The 19,888-nt window shown below is 42.0% G+C and overlaps 1 protein-coding gene across 2 annotated transcripts in view; it reads right to left on the reverse strand.

Annotated features, from left to right (window-relative positions):
- The window catches only part of STK32B (serine/threonine kinase 32B), a 160,772-nt gene extending 154,469 nt beyond the window's left edge, over positions 1-6,303 (reverse strand). Inside the window, exon 1 of one of the 2 annotated variants that reach the window (XM_064711780.1) lies at positions 6,008-6,303. In XM_064711780.1, the coding sequence (XP_064567850.1) occupies positions 6,008-6,083 (76 nt within the window). In that variant the 5' untranslated portion in view covers positions 6,084-6,303. The remainder of the gene's footprint in view (positions 1-6,007) is intronic. The other variant, XM_064711781.1, reaches the window with a different exon arrangement.
- Between the last annotated feature and the right edge of the window lie 13,585 nt (positions 6,304-19,888).

Consider the following 19,888-nt stretch of genomic DNA (forward strand, 5'->3'; position numbering starts at 1 on the left):
ACTTCAGAACTTCCATGAACAAATAAAAATCCAGCAGAAATATTGATCCCACATGATGTTTGCTGCTCTCTCTAACAGAAGGTATTTAGGTTCCAACCCTTTATTTAACTGTTCTTTAGGGCTGCATCTTGTGAAACAAGTAGTTAGAAAAGAGTGTGTTATTATCCTCATGATCTGAGTGTTGTGCAGCAGCTCTGTGGCTGCACCAGGCACTGTCCATCACAGCTGTGTGCCAGCAGGATGATGAGCACCATCAGATCACTGACAATAACTGGACACTGAATGCTCTGTTCTCAATCTGACTCACTTTGACATCTAACCATTGCTTTAAATTGGTTCCAAGTAAAACTCTTGTTTGTCATTTTTCCCTATGTCACTTCATGGTTCTTCACCTTTCACTGCACTTATACATAAACTCAGCCATTATGCTCAGAATTTAGCTACCTGAATCCATACCAATTTCAGGCATTTTTCTTAGGCTCTTTATCTGGGTTTTAGGCTTTTAGTACAAGTCTTTGCAGCAGCTGGCCATTTAATAATGATGTTTTCTGACACTCACCAACAATTTTAAATCCTTCATTTAGGCTGAAGGCTTTTCTGCAGAGGAGAGGTAGAAATCAATTTTAAATTACAGCTTCAAATTGGAAGTTTAACTCCAGAGGATGGATGCTATATTCTCTAGTACATAAGATTTCCATTGAGCTCTGCAGCAGCTCTGGTACTGCAGCAGAACAAAGCCTGGTGGCTCAGGCAGGGAAGTGGGACTTGAGCACTTCCCTGAAGTAGATAAAAAAGCACTACAGTGAATCAGGCTCCTGCCATGGAGAATAAGCCAAGCCTGTGCCTCATTCCCCACAGACAGGACCACACTGCTGAGGCACAGCTGTCACAGTGAGCTCCACAGAGGGGTGCTCCTGCTCTGCACCTTCAGGGTGCTCAGTGGAAATACATATTTACCTTAAATGTAAAGTCATGTACACCAAAAGCAAAAACAAGCTCTTTAAAAGTTCAGAATACTTATTTCTAAAAGTAACTGTAGCAAAGTTGATTTTTTAAGCCCCAAATAATCAAACACAACTGCCATATCACTTGGCAGGACCAGCTTCTAGCTTCTAACACTTTGTTTCTTATCCTTTCCTCTGTATCTTCCACCACAATGTAGGCAAATACATTATTCCTGTTTGATAGTGGTAATATCTCTCCTGAGTCAGCTCTTTTCTAAATTATTCTTTTTGACTATTTAATTTTCACACTTTGGATATGATTGAAATTTTAACTGAACACAGTCAAGCAAATCCAGCATGAAAGGCACTCTTTACAGTCACTAGGTTATTGCTAATATATTCATTACTTGTGATATTTACTGAGAATTTGCAAGGAGACTTTACCAATGGTAAATATTAGCCTTACACTTCTATTGCCATTCTTGTGAGAATATTGCTGGTTTTGAAGAGTTGAACATGAGGAAAAATTTACTTCTTTGCTCTCCTGATAGTAGCACTGGGTATCCCTATGCAGGAGAGGGTAGTTGTTATGGGAATAGGAAATATTCAAGGTGGAGAGAGTCAAGTTCCTTTGCTTCAGTGGTATTAACCAAAGTAAAACTGTTTTCCTTTTACCTGAATTGACTACATAATTTGTGTAGAATCTTGCTTAAAGCTCCTTTTAAATGTCTGAAAAAATGTTATAATTCCACACCATATAAGGGTCTTGCTTTGGTAAGGGGTAGTGATGCTGCACAACACCAGATGTAGTTCTCTATGCAACCCATACAGCAATAAAAATCAAGAAATGAAACATATTTCTCTATATCTTTAGGCAGAGTACAAGGTCTAGGCAAACAAAGGGCTCTGTTCCCTGGATTATTCCTAGCTGTTCTTGTGCCTTATCCTAGGCTAAGAAGAGAAAATTAGATAAATACAACATGGTTTTACCAGAAGTTTTTTTGCACATGAATAACCAGACATTTTTCCTTGATGACAAACTTATTTTGTAGATGGTAGAGTTGGCTTAAATTTAATTTTTCTCAGTTTCTATGGAATGACACGTAAGAAGGTATAAGCAAAGCTGAATAAGGTCAGGATAAACTGACAAAAGGCAAGTTGGGGAGCTGTGCTGGTTTTGGCTGGAATAAAGTTAATTTCCTTCAGAGCTGCTAGTGTGGGGCTGTGTTTGGGGTTTGTGCTGGAAACAGAGCTGGTAGCTCAGGGATATTTTAGCTGTTGCTGAGCAGCCCTTCCACAGAGCCAAGGCCTTTCCTGTCCAGCATCCCACCCCAGCAGAGAGGAGGCTGGGGGTGCACAAGGGGCTGGGAGGGGACACAGCCAGGACAGCTGACCCAGGGATATCCCACACCAAATCCCACACCTCATCCCTATGGCTTCGTGCTCAGTATGTAAAGTTGGATGATGAAGGAAGGGGGAAACATTCAGTGTGATGCCATTTGTCTTCCCAAGTCACCATCACCCATGATGGGCCCTGCTCTCCTGGCTATGGCTAAGCACTGCCTGCCCCTGGGAAGCAGGAATAAATTCCTTGTTTTGCACTGTTTGGGTGCACAGCTTTTGCTGTCCCTATTAAACTGTCTTTATATCAACCCATGTAACTTTTTTTTCCTCTGATCCTCTCCCTCATCCCACCTGGGGAGTGAGCAAGTGGCTGTGTGGGGCTGAGTGAGTTGCTGCTTGGGTTAAACCATGGAAGTAACAAAGGGAAAATATTATTTAGAAAAGGGAAATATGAGGCTGGCAGGGGTTAAAAGCAAAGCAGATTAAGTCTGGATATGATTCAGCTGAATACTCACACAAAGTGTTTAGTGGTCTTGATAGTGGTCATAATTTAAAACATTGTATTAAAAAGAATCAGAGTGTTGCAAGGAAAGAAGTGATCATCTTTGAGACTATGAATAATAGAAGTGGACCAAAATTCAGTCCTGCAAAAGGCCATGTACAAACAAAATGAACACCAAAATCTTCTAATGTGGATTGGAGTTCATCAGTGGAAGTTACTGAGAGGGCACTGACCCCAGGGTGACAGAACTCTTCACATGGTACGTCCATGGAAAGGGCACATATAATTATAGACTGTGCTAGAACTTACTTCCAGTAGAGAACAGGATGTATTCTTTCCAACACATGGACCTGGGGAAAACTCAGCTACAATTCTGTGTATAATTTGGGTTATCTGTGTGAAACCAAGACAGGTTCAAATGCAGACAGATGCAGGACACAGGAAATGAGAAAGCAGTAGAAATAATAGAAAATTAGAAAAGGTTTCGCTGCAAATCAAAGAGTGAGAGGGGACATTTTTGCTGTCTATCAAAGCCCCAGAATAATCCTGGAGGGGGAGAGCATTTTAAACCAACAAAACTTGAATTCAACACAAATTTTGTAAGTAGGTGAAGGAACCTAGTCACGAAAACAGATACTTCTGACCATTCAAAGAGTGAAGTTCTGGAAGATCTTTCTAATAAGAATGGAACACAGAGAACTAATGTAGCTGGTAAAAATTGTATGCATCACTGCCTTTAAAAAGATTAGTGTATGATAATGATGTGTTGTACTGGCTCTAATAACTGGGAACTAACAGCATGAAGTTCAGGCTTCTGGTTCTCCAGAATATTTTTTCTATTATTCTGAGCGTGGAGGGGAGTCTACATTCAGCTTACAGGTTTTAGATCTGCTCAGAGGCTCAATAACTGTTCTCATCAGAAAGCAGGAGGTAACTCTGAAACAGAAACCCCATAAGCTTGTCAGGCAGCGCCTGGGTGCTCTGCATACATTAATTTCATATATTTATTTATTAACTAATACACTGAGTAAGTAACTTTTTTCTATGATTTCCAGAGTGATGATAAATGGTTTTAAACCTCTACTTCCAAAATTCCTGTTTTATTCTACGCTCATCATAAACATGCATGGATATAAAATGGCAATACTTTTTTACTGTTCATTTTTATAATTTTAAGAGGCAGCTGTGACATTATACACAATACACTAAATAGATTGGTTTATAATATTCCTACAACTTCCTATTCATACACAACTTACTTATTCAGTTCTCTATGAATTGATTGTTCTTCTTGAGCAATTACACCATTTCAAGAAACAAATTCACTTTTTCTTATTATACTTTTCATTACCTTTTTTTTATTATTATTATATGTTGAGTCCAATATTGTGGGAAATGGTGACTTTCATAGCTACTAGTGGGAATAAGAAGAAACAGCTTCATTTTGCATTAAATCCTGATAGATACAATTTCAAACAGGAGATATTTTCCCATATTGTTTAGGTACATGGGAAAATGCCATCCTGAATAATATTTTGAAAGTACTATTGGAAATTGGTTATTGTTTCAAGAGCAACGGACTCTTCTGAACTAGATGGTTGTGCCAAGCAAAATATATTAAGAGGACTAGAAGATTATGTTAGCAACATTCATAATGGGGAAAACCACCTCAGAACAAAAGAAAACCATGCAAAGAATAAATAATGGCCTAATTGAAATCCATAAATATTTCATGTGCTCTTTTTTTATTAGCTGTTAATAATGGCTGCATTGCAGAAATGCTTTCTGGATAGAAAGAGAACTAAGTGCCTTGAAGGCTTTTCTGCAATAATTTACTATTGAACTTTGTTGATTTTGTTCAAAAACTGACCACAGTTTTGTAGCATGGGGAAAAAAATAAACTTGGTAATAGTTCATGGAAACTGCTAACTCAGAGTCCAATTAGAAGTCTTCAAAGGCAGGAGGGTGGGTATCTTTTTACCTTAGGGTGTCTGGACAAGATTAACTTTTCATGCTTTCACTCTGGAGTATTTCTCAGCGAGTTTCCTCGAGGTTTGCAGCCCCAACTGAGCATGGTTGAGACTTTGCCTGGGGGGAGGTGAGGGGGGCTCTTTCCCATGTTTGCGCAGCATGACCTATGGTAAAGGTCTGAAATTTTCTATCAGTACAAGGAAATGGCAGCTATGGCTCCACAACACACAAATTGCACACGATCTGTCCCACTCCCCACACAAACAATGGAATGTTGTAAACCACACCTCACCACACTTTGCCGAGGAATAGGAAATGGTAATTTCATCTTAAATGCAAGATGTAGTCACCCTTTCAAGCACTCTACATGCGTTTAGGGCATTTCCCCCCTACTAGGAAAACAATACGAGTATCTCCATGTGCCCTGAACATACAGGGCAGAACATACGTGTTTTTGACTTGTTATAAAACCCAGGAAGCCAAAACAATATGAGTCTATTAAGGCACAATCTTCTTAACAAAATATATTGGGAACTTCTGGGGAAGTTCCTCCAAATTAGGCACCCATTGCCTAGATAGGCAGCAACATCCATCCCATAAGTAACATTAAAAATATTTCTACATTAATATACAAATATCTGCTCTCTAAGAGTGCTGTGTTCTCTCTGCTTCAAGACCCGAAATTATTTTAACTGAAATGCATTCACATAATTCTAATTAAATACAGACTACATTGGAAAATTACACTGAAATGCATAAAGAGCAAAGAAACACCACATTTTAGGCAAACTTTTCCATTGCTTTCCACAAACTTTACAAGATATACTTTCTTATGACACATTATCTAGGTAGGGACAAGAACCTCGTAGTAATAGAACACTCTAAAAAAAAGTTTCAGAAAGTAAAGGTGATGGAATAAGTATAGAGTACGAGAGACATCACCATTTAAAACAGGCGGGTGGGCAAAGCTACAACTATAAACAAAACCAAAAGCGTGGGCATCCATCTCACACGCGATGCCCATTCATAAGCGCATGTGCTTAAAGCCCGGCTGGCGATGTGCTAGACGCGAGCCTCCCGCTCTGCCGGTGCGGACGGCAGGACAAAGGCGGGCAGCGCACCCGCACCCGCAGCCCGGGGAGGCTCCGCGCCCGCGGCTCCCGCACGGAGCGGGGCCGGAGCCGCCCGGAGCCGCCGCGGCGCGGGGAGAGGCGCGGCTCGGTACCGCGGACAGCTCCGCACTCACCGTCCTCATTCTCGTCGAAGACGGGCGCCCTGTGGGAGTGGCCGCCCCCCATGTTATTCCGCGGCCGGCTCCGCATCCCCCGCCGCCAGCATCCCCCCGAGCGGGGCACTGCCCGCCGGCCGCCTGCCCGCCCGGCCCGCCCGGCCCGGCCCGGCCGGGGGAGCTCCGCAGGGCTAGCAGTCACCCTGCGACATGGACGCGATCCGTCTGCCCCTGGCAGAGACCGCTGCTGCCTGGCAGAGACAGACTTGGCCCTTCTCTCATCGCGGAGGGGCAGGGGAGGGAGGGAGGGACGGAGTTAGGGGAGGAGGGAGGGATGGAGGGGGAGGGAGGAGGAGGCGGAGGTCCTGCTGCCGGTGGCTTTTGGTAAGCGGTAAAAGCTGGATCTACCTGGATCCTCGCGGATCCTCCCTCCTCCGCTTTCCCTCCTCCCAGACCTCCACTGGAGAGCGCGGAGTGCCCGCTCCTGCCCCGGCCCCGCGCCCTGCCCTGCCCTGCCCGGCCCCCGGCGGCGGTGTCTAATGGGCAGTGGGTGCAGAGCCGCTCCTGCCGCCCGGCCGCGCTGGCAGCACGGGAGCCATCGCTCCCGAGGCGCGGCAGAGGCGGGAGGGCGAGCATTGCCCGGGCTCCAGATGGTTTTTGCTTTGCCTCCCGACTGGGAGGGGGCGTTCATCGCCGGCAGCCCGGAGGGACGCGGCCGGCCGACCGAAGTTCGCTGAGTTTACAAAGCGGCAAAAAGAACCAAAGGGAGCTGCTCCTTTCCCTCCCGCTCCAGCCCGTTCCCCCGTTCCCCGGGCGGGGCGGCCCCGGGAGCGCGGGCTGGGCGGCGCGGGCAGCCCGACCCCGCAGCGCCACCTGCCGGTCGCGCCGGGCAGCCCCGAGCCGGGGCGGCTGCGGGCGCCGGGAGGGAGCGGCTCCTGCGGGGCGGGGGGGACGGCAGAGAGACAGGTGAATGTGTGTGTGTGTGAGTGTGCAGAGAGACAGGTGAATGTGTGTGAGTGTGTTTGTGGAGAGGGACAGGTGAATGTGTGTGAGTGTCTGTGTGTGTGTGTGTATGTGTGTGAGTGAGTGTGCAGAGGGACAGGTGAATGTGTGTGAGTGTAAACATGTGTGTGTGTGTGTGGGTGGGTGGAGAGGGACAGGTGAATGTGTGTGAGTGTAAACGTGTGTGTTTGTGGAAAGGGACAGGTGAATGTGTGTGAGTGTAAACGTGTGTGTGTGTGTGTGTATGTGTATGTGTGTGAGTGAGTGTGCAGAGGGACAGGTGAATGTGTGTGAGTGTAAACGTGTGTGTGTGTGTGGAGAGGGACAGGGTGAATGTGTGTGAGTGTAAACGTGTGCGTGTGTGTGTGGAGAGGGACAGGTGAATATGTGTGAGTGTAAACGTGTGTGTGTGTGGAGAGGGACAGGTGAATGTGTGTGTGAGTGTGAGAGAGTGCGTGTGTGAGCGAGTGTGCAGAGGGACAGGTGAATGTGTGTGTGCGTGTGGAGAGGGACAGGGTGAATGTATGTGTATATGCACGTGTGTGTGAGTGTGGACAGGGACGGTCAATGTATGTGTGTATACACGTATGTGTGTGAGCGAGTGTGCAGAGGGACAGGGTGAATGTGTGTGTGTGTGCACGTGTGTGTACAGAGATGGACACGGTAAATATGTGTCATGTATGCACATGTGTGTGTGTGGAGATGGACAGGGTAAATATGTTAAATATGTGTGCATGTATACACGTGTATGTGTGTGTGTATGTGTGGAGATGGACAGGGTAAATATGTGTGCATGCATACACATATGTGTGAGATGGAGGTGGACATGGGTAAATATGTGTCCATGTACATGCCTAAACATGTGTGTGTGGAGATGGACAGGGTAAATATGTGTCCATGTAAATGTGTACACGTGTGTGTCTGGAAATCTCTCCTCTCTAAAAGTGCATTAGCTAAAACTGCCAGCACTGGAAAGGGATTACACGGATCACCTGCCATGTAGCAAACAATGAGCTTTCTAGGCTTGCTGTTGATATTTATAGACAGAAATAGCTGTATCGCTCCCTTACAAAAATTCTACCGTTAGCAACCTCTGAGTGAAGTAGAAACAATTGTGTTCAGCACTTCCTCCAAAGGGAAACAAGTAAAAAAATTAAATATCTATATTAATACTGTATCCAGGTCAAAGCCTTTGCAGTTGCTCCAGAGGAAACCTGCAGACAGAAAAAAAAAATCAAATGGAAGTTGCATTTTTGCTTCTTCACTGTTACATGGGGAGAAGAGGGAGAAGGAATAGAAGGCAGAAACAGGGTATATGTATTTCCATATAGAGGCAGAAAGGCTTTACCACTCTCCTATAGTATTTATCACCCTTCTTTCAGTATAGCTGTTTAGAAAAGCCCAGGAGCAAATACTGCAAAGCAGAAGAACTTTCAGTCTCTTTGTATATGACTTTTACCTGCCATAGTTACTCTCATGACCTGTCTTTGAACCCTATGTAATGCTGCTGTAACCTCTCTGGGAAAGGCTGATTAGACTTAAATGAAGTGGTAAGATCCTGAGCTGTGTGGCTGAGAACTCAGAGCTTACAGCCTCTACAAACCCAAAAAATGGATAAATTCAGACATGGTGATATTTTTTCCATAAGTAGATATGGACAGATTATATCACCTGCTGACGTCCTTTACTTAAATTATTTGGGTTATCATTACTTCCATGTGAAAACATTTGCAAAATAGGGAAGCTTTCAAAACTTTGACCAGTGATTATTCTTCTAAAATGGAGTCTGGAAAGCATGACTTACTCTTTGTCATTCTTTTGTTTATTACTCACCCATTCAAAGATTTAGTCATCCAGTCAGGAGCAGAAATAACATCATGTTACTGAATTTGTGTTCCTTCAGCCAGAAGACAGCAATAATATTCAGAAATCACAGAGCTTCAGCTCTCTTTTGGGTTACCTAACCAACGTGGTGCTTGATGTTAATCCATTTTCTTTAGCAGGAAAAGGAACAAGGAGGACTGCACTTAGGTTTCAGCTGACAAGAGTTACCTTCTGCCTGAGCTAAGGGCTTACATCCAGTCAATCTAACTGCTTCAGTTCACGTGGAAGTGTTTCAAAGTGGCCTTCCAGGTAACGTGAGGAACTGGTTTGCCCCCAGGCTGATCATTTTACACAGGAGAAGTTCATCCATAGAACATAGATATGAGGGATGAGCAGGAGCAGTTTGGTATCCCACTGCATGCAGAAAATACAAATTCATTGCAAACTACTCAAAACTGCCTCCAAGAGTTGCTCCATTTCTTTTTTGTGCCTGACTTCCTTCACATAGACCATAAGTCTAACAAGTTTCCTGAGATTACTTTCTTGATTTCGTATGACAAGGCCCATCATGAACCAAAGCAATTCTAACAATTAACAGAACAATGAGTTGTATCTATCCATTAATTAGTCACTCCAAATAGACTGGTGGGTCATTTTGACTCCTTTGTAGCTTTGCAATAAATCTGCCCTTGATTTGTGCAAAATTCATGGTTTATGTTTAAACATCAGTATAGCTAGGAGGTTAAGACAAATGGCATTCTGTGTTCACATGAAATGTGAAAAATTAACATTTAGTAATAAAGTGTTGATGAGACATTATTTTTAATTGATAACATTATATTCCTCTATAATGCTTGTACTTGAGTAGTGCCAGACATTATCCTTCACAGTAATTTTCTGTTGAAACAGACAAAAAAAAAAAAGATGATCTGACAAGAATTGTTGGGTTTGCTGTTCTGAAAGCAATGTAATGTATTCTTTGCATCAGTGTCTGTGCTCTGAACTAAAATGTGTTTGTATGATACTCATCATCTTCCTGGGAGCGTCAGTGTTTCTGCAAGTAAATCAGAAGTTGTTCATAATGGTGTCCAATGGTGCTAAGCTTGGATGTGTGCTCAGAGCCCAGCCCAGCCTCAAGGAAACCAGTGGCAGTTTCCAGTGCCTTTGACATGAGTAATGTCCAGCCTTGGACACATGGGCTGCTTATTCACATGGTCCTGGGCTCCCCTTTGTCCTTTGCAACCCTGAATGCATGCTAAACTCTGCACAGAGGTATAACTCCAGCATCTTTTTTCTTAAAAATACTCAGAACAATCTGAATTCCATTGCGTCTGCTTCAAATTTAGCAACAACTCTTCAAGAACAATTACTCATATGTTTTTCCAATTGCTTTTGTAAACCAGAAATAAGTCTGAAATTCTTTATCATAACATCATGCATATCAGTACAGCTCTCTGAAGCCTGAGAATTCTCAGAACAATTAAATGTTTACTCTTCTGGGACAGAGATTTCTAAGCTAAAAGCAGTTTCTAAGTCTTGCAAGACCAAAACCAAATCAAACTTCTCATGCTTATCCTTTCCCTGAAAAGACAGTCAGGTTTTGCTTGAGATAAACAAAGTTCTAAGCTTAAAAACACATTTTATTTTTAGCAGGTATCTGCTGCATAGCCTATGCAGAAAACACAGCAAGGAAAAAGGACATTCAAATAGACATCTTTTCTTCCCTCTCTTTTCTTTCCCCCTTCCTCCTGCAATCAGCATGAACATCATTTTGAGGTATTGTTTTACATTTTCATTTAAGTTCTATGTTGTCTGGCTTAGATTAACAGTGATTTTTTCAGATCTCCATGCAGCGTTAGCTATAAAGAAAATCAAATGTGATTGCAATCCTTTGCATTATAAAACTTCCCTCAGGGAATTCAGTGGTTTAAAGCCAGTAATTCTATGATTACAGCTTTTGTATTAAAATGCTTCTGATGAGACTTACGGGGTGAGGGTGACCTTACAATTCTTGATTTCACAGCACACCTTGTTGATATGCTAATATTTTTAAATTGCAGACTGTTTACATTTTTGTGTTTGAATACTATCCTGCAGTTAACAAAGAAGATATTAAAATAGCATCTTTTGACTTTATGATTATGACTACTTTAAAAGGAAATATGATGGGTTATAAAGTCCCCTTTTTGGAAACCAGTAGGGTCACCTATTCTATTCTATTCTATTCTATTCTATTCTATTCTATTCTATTCTATTCTATTCTATTCTATTCTATTCTATTCTATTCTATTCTATTCTATTCTATTCTATTCTATTCTTTTCTTTTCTAAACTTTGCACAGGACTGCAGTAAGCTCACTTTGGCTGTTCACTATGTCAGCTGAAGCAGTGGTAAATCTGCTCAAACCCTGTTTCCAAAGCACATATACTCTCCTCTGACCCCTTTCAGATCAGTAGGATGTGCTAAAAGGCAGAACATGCTGAAATCAGAAGAAAAACTTTGTCTTTCTGTGGTTTGCTCTCAGAGCATGGCCTCTGCTCATATTTATTTTTGTTTTAGAGAACTTATGCATTGGGAGTGTTTGCTAAAGAACCAAGCAAGAACCTGAAGTACAGTCTGACAGTCTTCTATTCTCTCATCAGGCACAAGTGCTTGCTGTTCCCAAGAAAGGCCAGAGACTCTGCAAATTGACTGACTCCTATTTCACTCCTGATGATTTTGGAGAAAACTGTTTCTCCTAAGACTCTATCAAAATAGTGTTAAACTCCTGGAGTTTTATTGAGATTTACTGTGAAAAGCAGTGAGTCTAACTGGCATTGTCTGGCATATCCATGTGACAGACAGAGTATAAGTTGAAGCATAGGTCAGATCAAAGTGTCCAACAAAGGATCCAAGCACAGACCAAAGTTTCCTTTACTTTTCCAAGATTAAGACAATGCTGGGAAAGAGTGGCTTAGTTTGGCTTCACAACCTGCTCTCCTAACTGCTCCTTCCCCAGCAGTCCCATCTCTATTCCCCAAACAGTCCCACCAGTTTAAAGCATAACAGACTTTTGGACTAATCCCAGTATGGGTGACCAGGCATGGATTTGTGCGAGGCTACAAGCATCTATTGCCAAGATAATGGAGTATGGAATAAATTCATGGACAAGCCCTGCGCAACCAAATCTCATGGTTAGAATGTGAGTGTTGCTTTTCCCACCATCCATTTTACAGGAAGGCTGACAGATTTCACTAAGGGTTATTTATAAAAGGCTGTCAGCCAGATCCTGCATTTTCATTTCATCAGTGTGAACACAACACCACAACAGTGACCATTTACTCAGACCTGCTGTATCTTCAGCCTTCTTTCAGGAGAAAAAGAAAATGATTAGTCACAGGTAAGCTTAGGAAACCATAGGAAAAATTTACCACCTTTAAAAGGACATAAAGGACAAGAAGAATAAGAACACCTGAGTAAGCTATATATTAGAGAAAAACTGGAAAAATTTGTTTGTACAGATCCTAAACAGGTTAAGAGGGGAAAGTCAGTTCTGCACTATATCAAATGCACTGGGGTCTTAATAACAGTAGGTTTAGGGCTGGGCTTCTAGTTAAGTTCTAGTCTTATTTGTCATATATACTTTATCTGTACAATAGTGGGATGCCAGCCAAGTATTCAAATGAGATTAAATTGCCTGCTTGCGCAGCAAACACCATTCCAGCACTGGCTATCTTAAAAGAGTCTCCAACCCACTGGAGTCCATCAGAAGCTGATTGTCTAAAGTATGAAAGTCAGCTTCCTGTGCCTCTTCAAGGAGTGAAAAGAAAATGGTTACCAGAATCTAAGATCAAAAGTAATTACAGGTCCAGAATTGCTGGCCCCAGTTTGGACATATCACTTTTGAGCTGTGGTTTTGCAATTGGCTTCAGTCACAGCCTGATCAGGTCCATTATGCCCATTTTGTGATTTGACACTCTTACACTGAATCTCAGATTGATAAATCCTAAGCAATTTTCACTGCAGTATATAGCAGAAATCACTTTAAAATAGAGAGCATTTTGCTCCTTTGCAGCTTTTACCTGTTTTCTCTGGAATTCAATGTGGTATGCGCTATTTATTTCCCTCAGCACAGAAAGAGCATGGAAAACTTGTGAGAGATTTTCCTAAGTACCTTCCTTGATATGGCTGAAGTTTTGGAGTCCAGGGTGTGAGAAAGCAAACCCCAATGGTACAGCTGGAAGGTGAGAAACTTGGTGTCATCTCTCTGCAGGATTGTGTGTGGTTGTCGTCTTAAGATCCCTGATAACACTCTGGTCTGAAACAGCTGTGGTGGAACAGAGTCAAGTTATGTAAGATCAAAAAAAAGTATAACAAAAAAGTCAAGAGATTGGTCTTTATTCCATGCAGGAACATGAACAGGAAGCATGGACAAAATATCTTCTGCCTGTACAAGTTTTGGTCACGGCCTTTGGTTTTGTGTTTGGGATGTTAAAAAGGAATTTTTCTATGCCTTCTGAAGTTGTCCAAAGAGGTGTAGGACAAAAGACTTGGGACACCACAGGCTCTGATCTACTTACTGCAACACCATGTACTTCAGCATATTCAGCTTGGGCATGAAACTGTGACTTGGGATCCCCCTGTTCCAGTGCTCATGCTCTGTGACCACTACACTCTTCTTTGTCTTTTCACAAGGTGCTTTCATGTACACAGTATATTTTCGAAGTAGGCTTTTTGCAACCTAAGGAAGGGGCAAATGAAAACGTCTGGAGCTCCTTTCCTTGCTTTAGAGAGACAAACTGGTTCCAGCACCTAACACAGCTCCTGCCCCTCCCCACAGCTGGGTATCCCAAAGGAGGTCACACTGGATCTGTGCTTCCCAGGGCAGGCTGCTCTGCTGTTCTGCTGCTCAGCAGTGCTGCCATTGCCCTGTAACAGCTCAGCCCTTCTCCCTCACAGCCTGCACCAGCCCTGTGTGCTTTATGCTCCCCTCAATCTCAGCTGTTTAATAAGCTTTATTGCTTAACGATTTCTCCCTTCCTCTCTTTGTGTAATGTAGCTGTATCAGGAGCACTGGGGATTCTCCATTAATAACTTGTCCTGTTGTGTTTTGTCAAGTCCTTTCTTGTGACTAGTAATTTATCAGCGGCATTGATTGATGGAAAATTATAGACTTCCCAATCTTTCCTAGCCTGCACTGTGTCTTTCAAGAACTCATAAAGTAGCTCAAGTGATGAAGAGCCCCTACTTAGAAGAATAGTTAAGAGGCTGCTCTTTTAGAGCTATTACATTTGGGCTATTAAAGCAAAACACTTAAATAGGCATGCCAGGATGACTTACACCTCTTGTTTCTTTTCTTCTCAGGAGTGTAGCTACACCTTCTCATTTAGGTTTTGTGTTGCTTTGTTTTTTAATTTGGACATAAAAATCCAAAGCTGCTCAAGATGTGTATTGTCATCTCAGAGATAAGAAAATAAAAGATTGCTATTTGAAAACTGAAGTCCCCTGCTGAATTCACAAGATAAAACCATGCAAGTTGAGGAACCATGATGGTTTTGAACACAGGTAGCTGAGAAATGGAAAAGAAAAATCAACTGTTCACAAAAGTGGCACCTGGATGAACTGTTATCAACAATAATTGAATGTATAAAATAAAGGAAAACATTAGTTGCTGAATAACCCATTCCATTTGCTAAAATGTGTCAGAGTAAAGCCTAGATAGATGCATTCATGAATTGTTCAAGTTTGCAGCAGGGAGGGGAAAAATCACATTATAATTTACAGAGCAAGTGAACAAAATTTAAAGGTTTTCACATCTGCTGAAAAAATAAATGAGAATCTAAGATTTCATAAGTGTTCTTGCAATTAGCAATTTTATTATTTTGCACTACTTTAAATGCTTAGAGGGTAGAAAATAAATACTTGCTGATAATTTTCAGGATAAAAAGCTGAAGAACAACACAGTAGTCCCAAGAAAGATATCTATATTTTCCTCTGAATTGTTTGCTTTACTCTGCTTCAGATTTAATCAAATCTCTCTTTTCCCTTGTCTCATAAAGAGATTTGCTGCATGTACATTCAGTACATGCACACAAGACTCTAATCTGTGCAATGGGATTGTGGAAGAGGCAGAGTAGGAGGGATAGGCTTAAGTGTGCTGTGCAAGTGAGGCTCAGTGGTGCTTGAGAACTACATGGGTTTGGAAAGTTAGAGCTATGCAATTGCACCTTATAAATAATAGCAGGAATTATGTATTGACACCTTGTAATTTACCTTTGGTCACACATAAGCATGGGAAAGCATTTTGCTGCTCATTGCTATTACATTTACTGGAATAATATCCAATTAACACAAGAGCCCAGCTCTCTGTCAGAACCTTGTTATAGAGGCAAAGTCATCTCCAATCCCTCTAAAATATACATCCATGAACCCACTAAGCTCCTTTACCCCCCAGTCATGCATTAGTTCAATGAAAATAACGAGACTAATAAATCTTTCATGGAATGTGTGTTTGTCTTCTCAGCCCTAGTATTCCCCTCAAGTGAAACTGCTGCAGATGTCCTGGACAAACATGTCCCTAGGACTGTGACCACATGCATTTTTGTCCCCCAGCACTGGCTGCATTGACATTGCTGGTTTGGTTTGACACAGGAGTGCACTTTTCAAGCAAACCTCACAGCTGAGTCAGTCCAAGCCTGGATTCCTTAGGGGGACACCAGACCCAGAAGGTGCCTTGCAGGAGTGCAGCCTGTGCAGCCTGATGGTACAGGGCACCAGAAGGGAGGTCATACAAATGAACCCCAAAACACACACAGTATGGATATTACAGCCTCAGCATCAACCTTTCCCACTCCAGATCTGGTCCAACAGCATCGATCTGACTGCTAATATAGATAGAGAAGACAATTCCAGGCCTCTAAATGTTATAGCCCCTTTTTCATTACTGTTTTGCCTCCCTGGGCCCTTCCAAACCCCCACTCCCAATGTTTCTGTCATTATCATGAACATGAAGCAATACATCAGACCAATTGCAGAGTTAATCTATTCTTTCTTTCTTCATTCTTACTCTAAAAAAAGGAAAATAATGTGAAAAGCATCTTATGGAAAATAGTGGTGAATAAAGCTCTTTTGTTATGTACAGTCACAACAGCATTTACTTCCCTGTTGCACTCCAGCTTATCTCAATTTACATTCAAACAATGATTGAAGGAGAAAAATGTGCAAAAGTACCAGGAGAGGCAGCCTATTTAGAGTCCTCAGAACCGTGCATGGGTGCAGGGGATGAGCAGACCACAGGCAGACACATCAGCTGTCCCTGGCAGCCAGTCAGCTGTGAGAAATGAGTTTGGCTCCTGGGGGAATCCTGCAGGATAACACACATTCACTGCAGCAATTTTTTTCTTGTTAATGTAGAATTGGACACCCAGTTTGGTTCAGTCATGCTTGGTTAGCAAGGGGAAGGAGCTCTTTCTACACAGACTAGTCAGGGCAGAAGGGGAAAATTTGCTCAGCTCATGCTCTCTGGGGTCTTCTAGGATTCCAAGTATATGCAGCTCTGTAGATGCCATCGATTTGATGCAGTTGTGAGTCCTTATAGTGTGAAGAAGTTCCTTATTATTCTGCATGTCTATTTTATTCAGATATTATAGCACTGTTTTCCTCTGAAAAAAATCTGTGTGATGGCATAGTTAAATTCAGGAAAGAAATTTCTGTCAAAGGTTAAATTTACAGTAAAATTATGCTTTTAAAATAGCTTAATTTTAGCCTTTTTATGCCTTAAAAATAATTTTATAATTAAAAATTAATTGAACTTTTCAATAGGTATAGGTCTATTACAGTGTCATTTTATATGTCTGATGTTTTTCTGGACACCATCACTCAGGAAAGAAGAGAAAAAAGACAACCAACCCTGAATGGAGATCCAATTTCTCCTGTCCTGATACAGAAATGAGATTTATGACAACTTGATCTAGATTTTAAGGCCTTTCAGACCTACTGTAACCTTCAGCGCTCTTCACCCTTCAAGCCTGTTTATTTTACATCTTTCTATATTCTTTTTTATCTTCCTGGACTCTTTCATGAAAGGGAATAGAGAGAGGAAATAGTACAGTAACAAATACACAAAATTTTCTACAACTGGTGACACAATATGTGGTTCTTATATGAGTTTTATGATTTTTACCTCCCTTTAAGGATGTTTTAAAATAGCTTTAGAGTACATTTGTGGGAATTGTGACATTTATGACAATTATCATTCCTGTTAGAACCTTAAGAATGGATCTAGCTTCCAGAAGGATCCTTTTTTTATGTGCATATAAAGGTGTTTGTCTCTTCTGCTTCTGAACAAACATTTGTGAGCAGAGTTACAAACGTCGATGCTCAGCAGTGACTGCCACCTGCCCCATCCATCCTTCTGCCTTTGTGTGTATTTTCCATAAGGAAGGCCCCACTGCATCTTCAAGATGGAAAATGAGCCTAAAGTAGTGATGCAAATGGTGAACTGATAATTAAAGAAGCTGAAGAAATCATGGCTACTGCTTCCATTACTCTGAAGCCAAAATCTGATTGGTGTCACTGAAGGCAGCTTGTGAAAATTGTTTCATTTGGTAACACAGTTCCCAAAAGCAGGAGTCACCTCATGTCTCCAGAAAAGCATGAGATTTTTTTCTGGCCAAAGTGTGATGTTCGCCCTGCAAAGGGCTTTACCCCTCAGCCTGGAGAGGAGAAACTGCAGCAAGACCACGGGAAGGAACAGAAGCTTCTGCAGGTAGGCAAAGTGCAAATATTTGGGTTCTTTTTCTGCAGAAGGAAAATGTTTTGTCTTGTTTATGTGTTTTGTTTCAACTCTGTTTGTAGCCTTTGTCTTGCTAGGCTGGGAGAGGGTGATTTGTGATTTGGAGCACATTTGTGTGCCTGAATGAAGTCAGAGTGTGCTTGCTTGGAGGGAAATGTGTTACTGTTTCTTGCTGTGACGCTGCTGCTATTGATTGAAAGGAGCCTGCTGTGCCTTACTGCTAAAATTACAGGAATCTTCAATAGACCAACCAAGAGCCCTTGGAGGGGGATAAAAAACACAGAAAGGAAAATGTTGATGTAAAATCATGGTGGTGGTGAAGTTTGTTGTTATTAACTGTTCCTGCTATGAGCCCAAAAGTGACCTTTTCTCACACAGGGTGCTGGAGCTTGTTCCAGGAGAAAGTATTTGAGAGTGTGCTCACTAATGAGGATTTTCCAGAAATCCAGGCAGGTTCTTGTGAGTCATCTCCCAGGAATGGGATGAGAGTGCTAGGGGCCAAACACCCCAGCTCATGCTGATCGTGGGCATGGCAGCAATGTGGGAGTAAATATGTGCTCTTGCTCGTTTCAAAGCAATTTGGTTTCAGTTGATCACTGAAAATTAATAGACCAGAAAACATCTTATTTTCTTAAGAATTACAAGACTGTTTAGAAGATAGTATGTACAGAGGAGTCAGACTACACTTCCTATACAGCACTGACCAAGGGAAAAATGAGTCTCCAGCAATATCTATTCCAGTGTGTGGACTCTATGTGTGTGTAGTTACTCAAGCATTCAGTAACCCAATTTTTAAACATTCTTTAAAAGCTGCTTTTGAAATTGAATATTACACAGGAAAGAAAAGGAGGAAAAATTGTAAAAGTTGGAGTGAAATATGGCGAAACATATTAGTGTGAATTTATTTCTTGGTTTTGATTTACATGCTGCCTGTACCTAAAGAGGTGTGGTATGTTCAGCTAGTGAATAGATACATTCCAAGCCAGTGGCATTGTATATCCTTGAAACTCATCTGATTGTGTGTTTTCTTCCTATATTTTGTGAAAACATTTACTTTCTTGCCAAAAAGACCAGAAAATTTTTTTAGGCAGCATTGAACACACAGCTCATGCTTGCTTGAACACACAACTTGTGTTTGCTCTCTTGCTTTATTCAGTGCAGAACTCGCTGGTCATTTACCACCATGATTGTTTGTCCATGGTTCATTCTGCGCTCTCCCACTTCCCATGCCCTCAGGGTTTTCATCCTCACTCCCAGACAGACACCAGCTCACAATATTTCATTTTCAGCCCTCAGCGTCACCGAGGTTGAAGCCACCACACAGAAGCAAACAACTCTCAAGCACGTGGCACACACAGCCCAGTGGCTGGCACTGGACTCCTCTGTCCAGTGCCAAATGAGCCTCCATTAGAGAATTATGGACATTAAAATGACAGGAATTGAGCTGAGGTTTTCTGAAGCTGAATACACAAGCTGGAGCAGGACAGCCAAGTTCTTGGTGCTGTGAAAGCTCTCTGCTCTGTGATGTGCTAGCACAAAGGAAGAGTTTGATTTTTGGGTTTAAACCCAAACAGAAGAAACTATTTACAAAGACTGACATAGTCAATGTGCTATTCATCCCAAATATTGCCAGATGAAATAAACTCCAAAAGCAGCATTTCTTCTTCTAGGGAGAACTGTTGGAGGAGGAGCTGGCCAGTCTGAAAATCCCATGTACACAAAACCCCCAAATCAGTTACAGACTTTTTCAGATGGATGTGTGTGCTCTTGGAAGGGAGAGAAATTGGAGAACCTTCTCAGTGTGCCACCTCAAGAGGGAATGATTCATTGATGCCTGTAGACACAACAGTGAGAAATCCACCATATTAACACAGACATTTTTCATGTATTGATTTCATGAAACAAATGCTAATCCAGCATGCAATTGCCAGACAAGAAAATACATCATTACTAATGGACTGTAGGGAAACAACTTGTGGAGAAAAACGGCAGTAGGTTAAACACAGAAGTGTGCAGAGGTTACAGCAAAGTTCTGTGACCCAGGGATCATCTTTTCACCACATGTTTACACAGCTTCTAGCTCAGTGGGAGTCCTGATCTATGGCTTTGCCCCCTAAGCTGTAATCCATACAGCAATGCTAACAGCATATGTCATCTGGAAATTGGTCTCCAACCCTCAGCAGTGTAGTAGATAATGACATGTAGTGTCTTCTTATTCTGTGCTTCAGATATTCTCTAGTTACACTAACAGCAGATTTCATTCCCTCACTGGAGGCTGTGAGCCAACAGGCAAAAGGAAT

Source organism: Zonotrichia leucophrys, chromosome 4 (genome assembly GCF_028769735.1).
Source record: "Zonotrichia leucophrys gambelii isolate GWCS_2022_RI chromosome 4, RI_Zleu_2.0, whole genome shotgun sequence".
Classification (NCBI taxonomy): Eukaryota; Metazoa; Chordata; class Aves; order Passeriformes; family Passerellidae; genus Zonotrichia; species Zonotrichia leucophrys.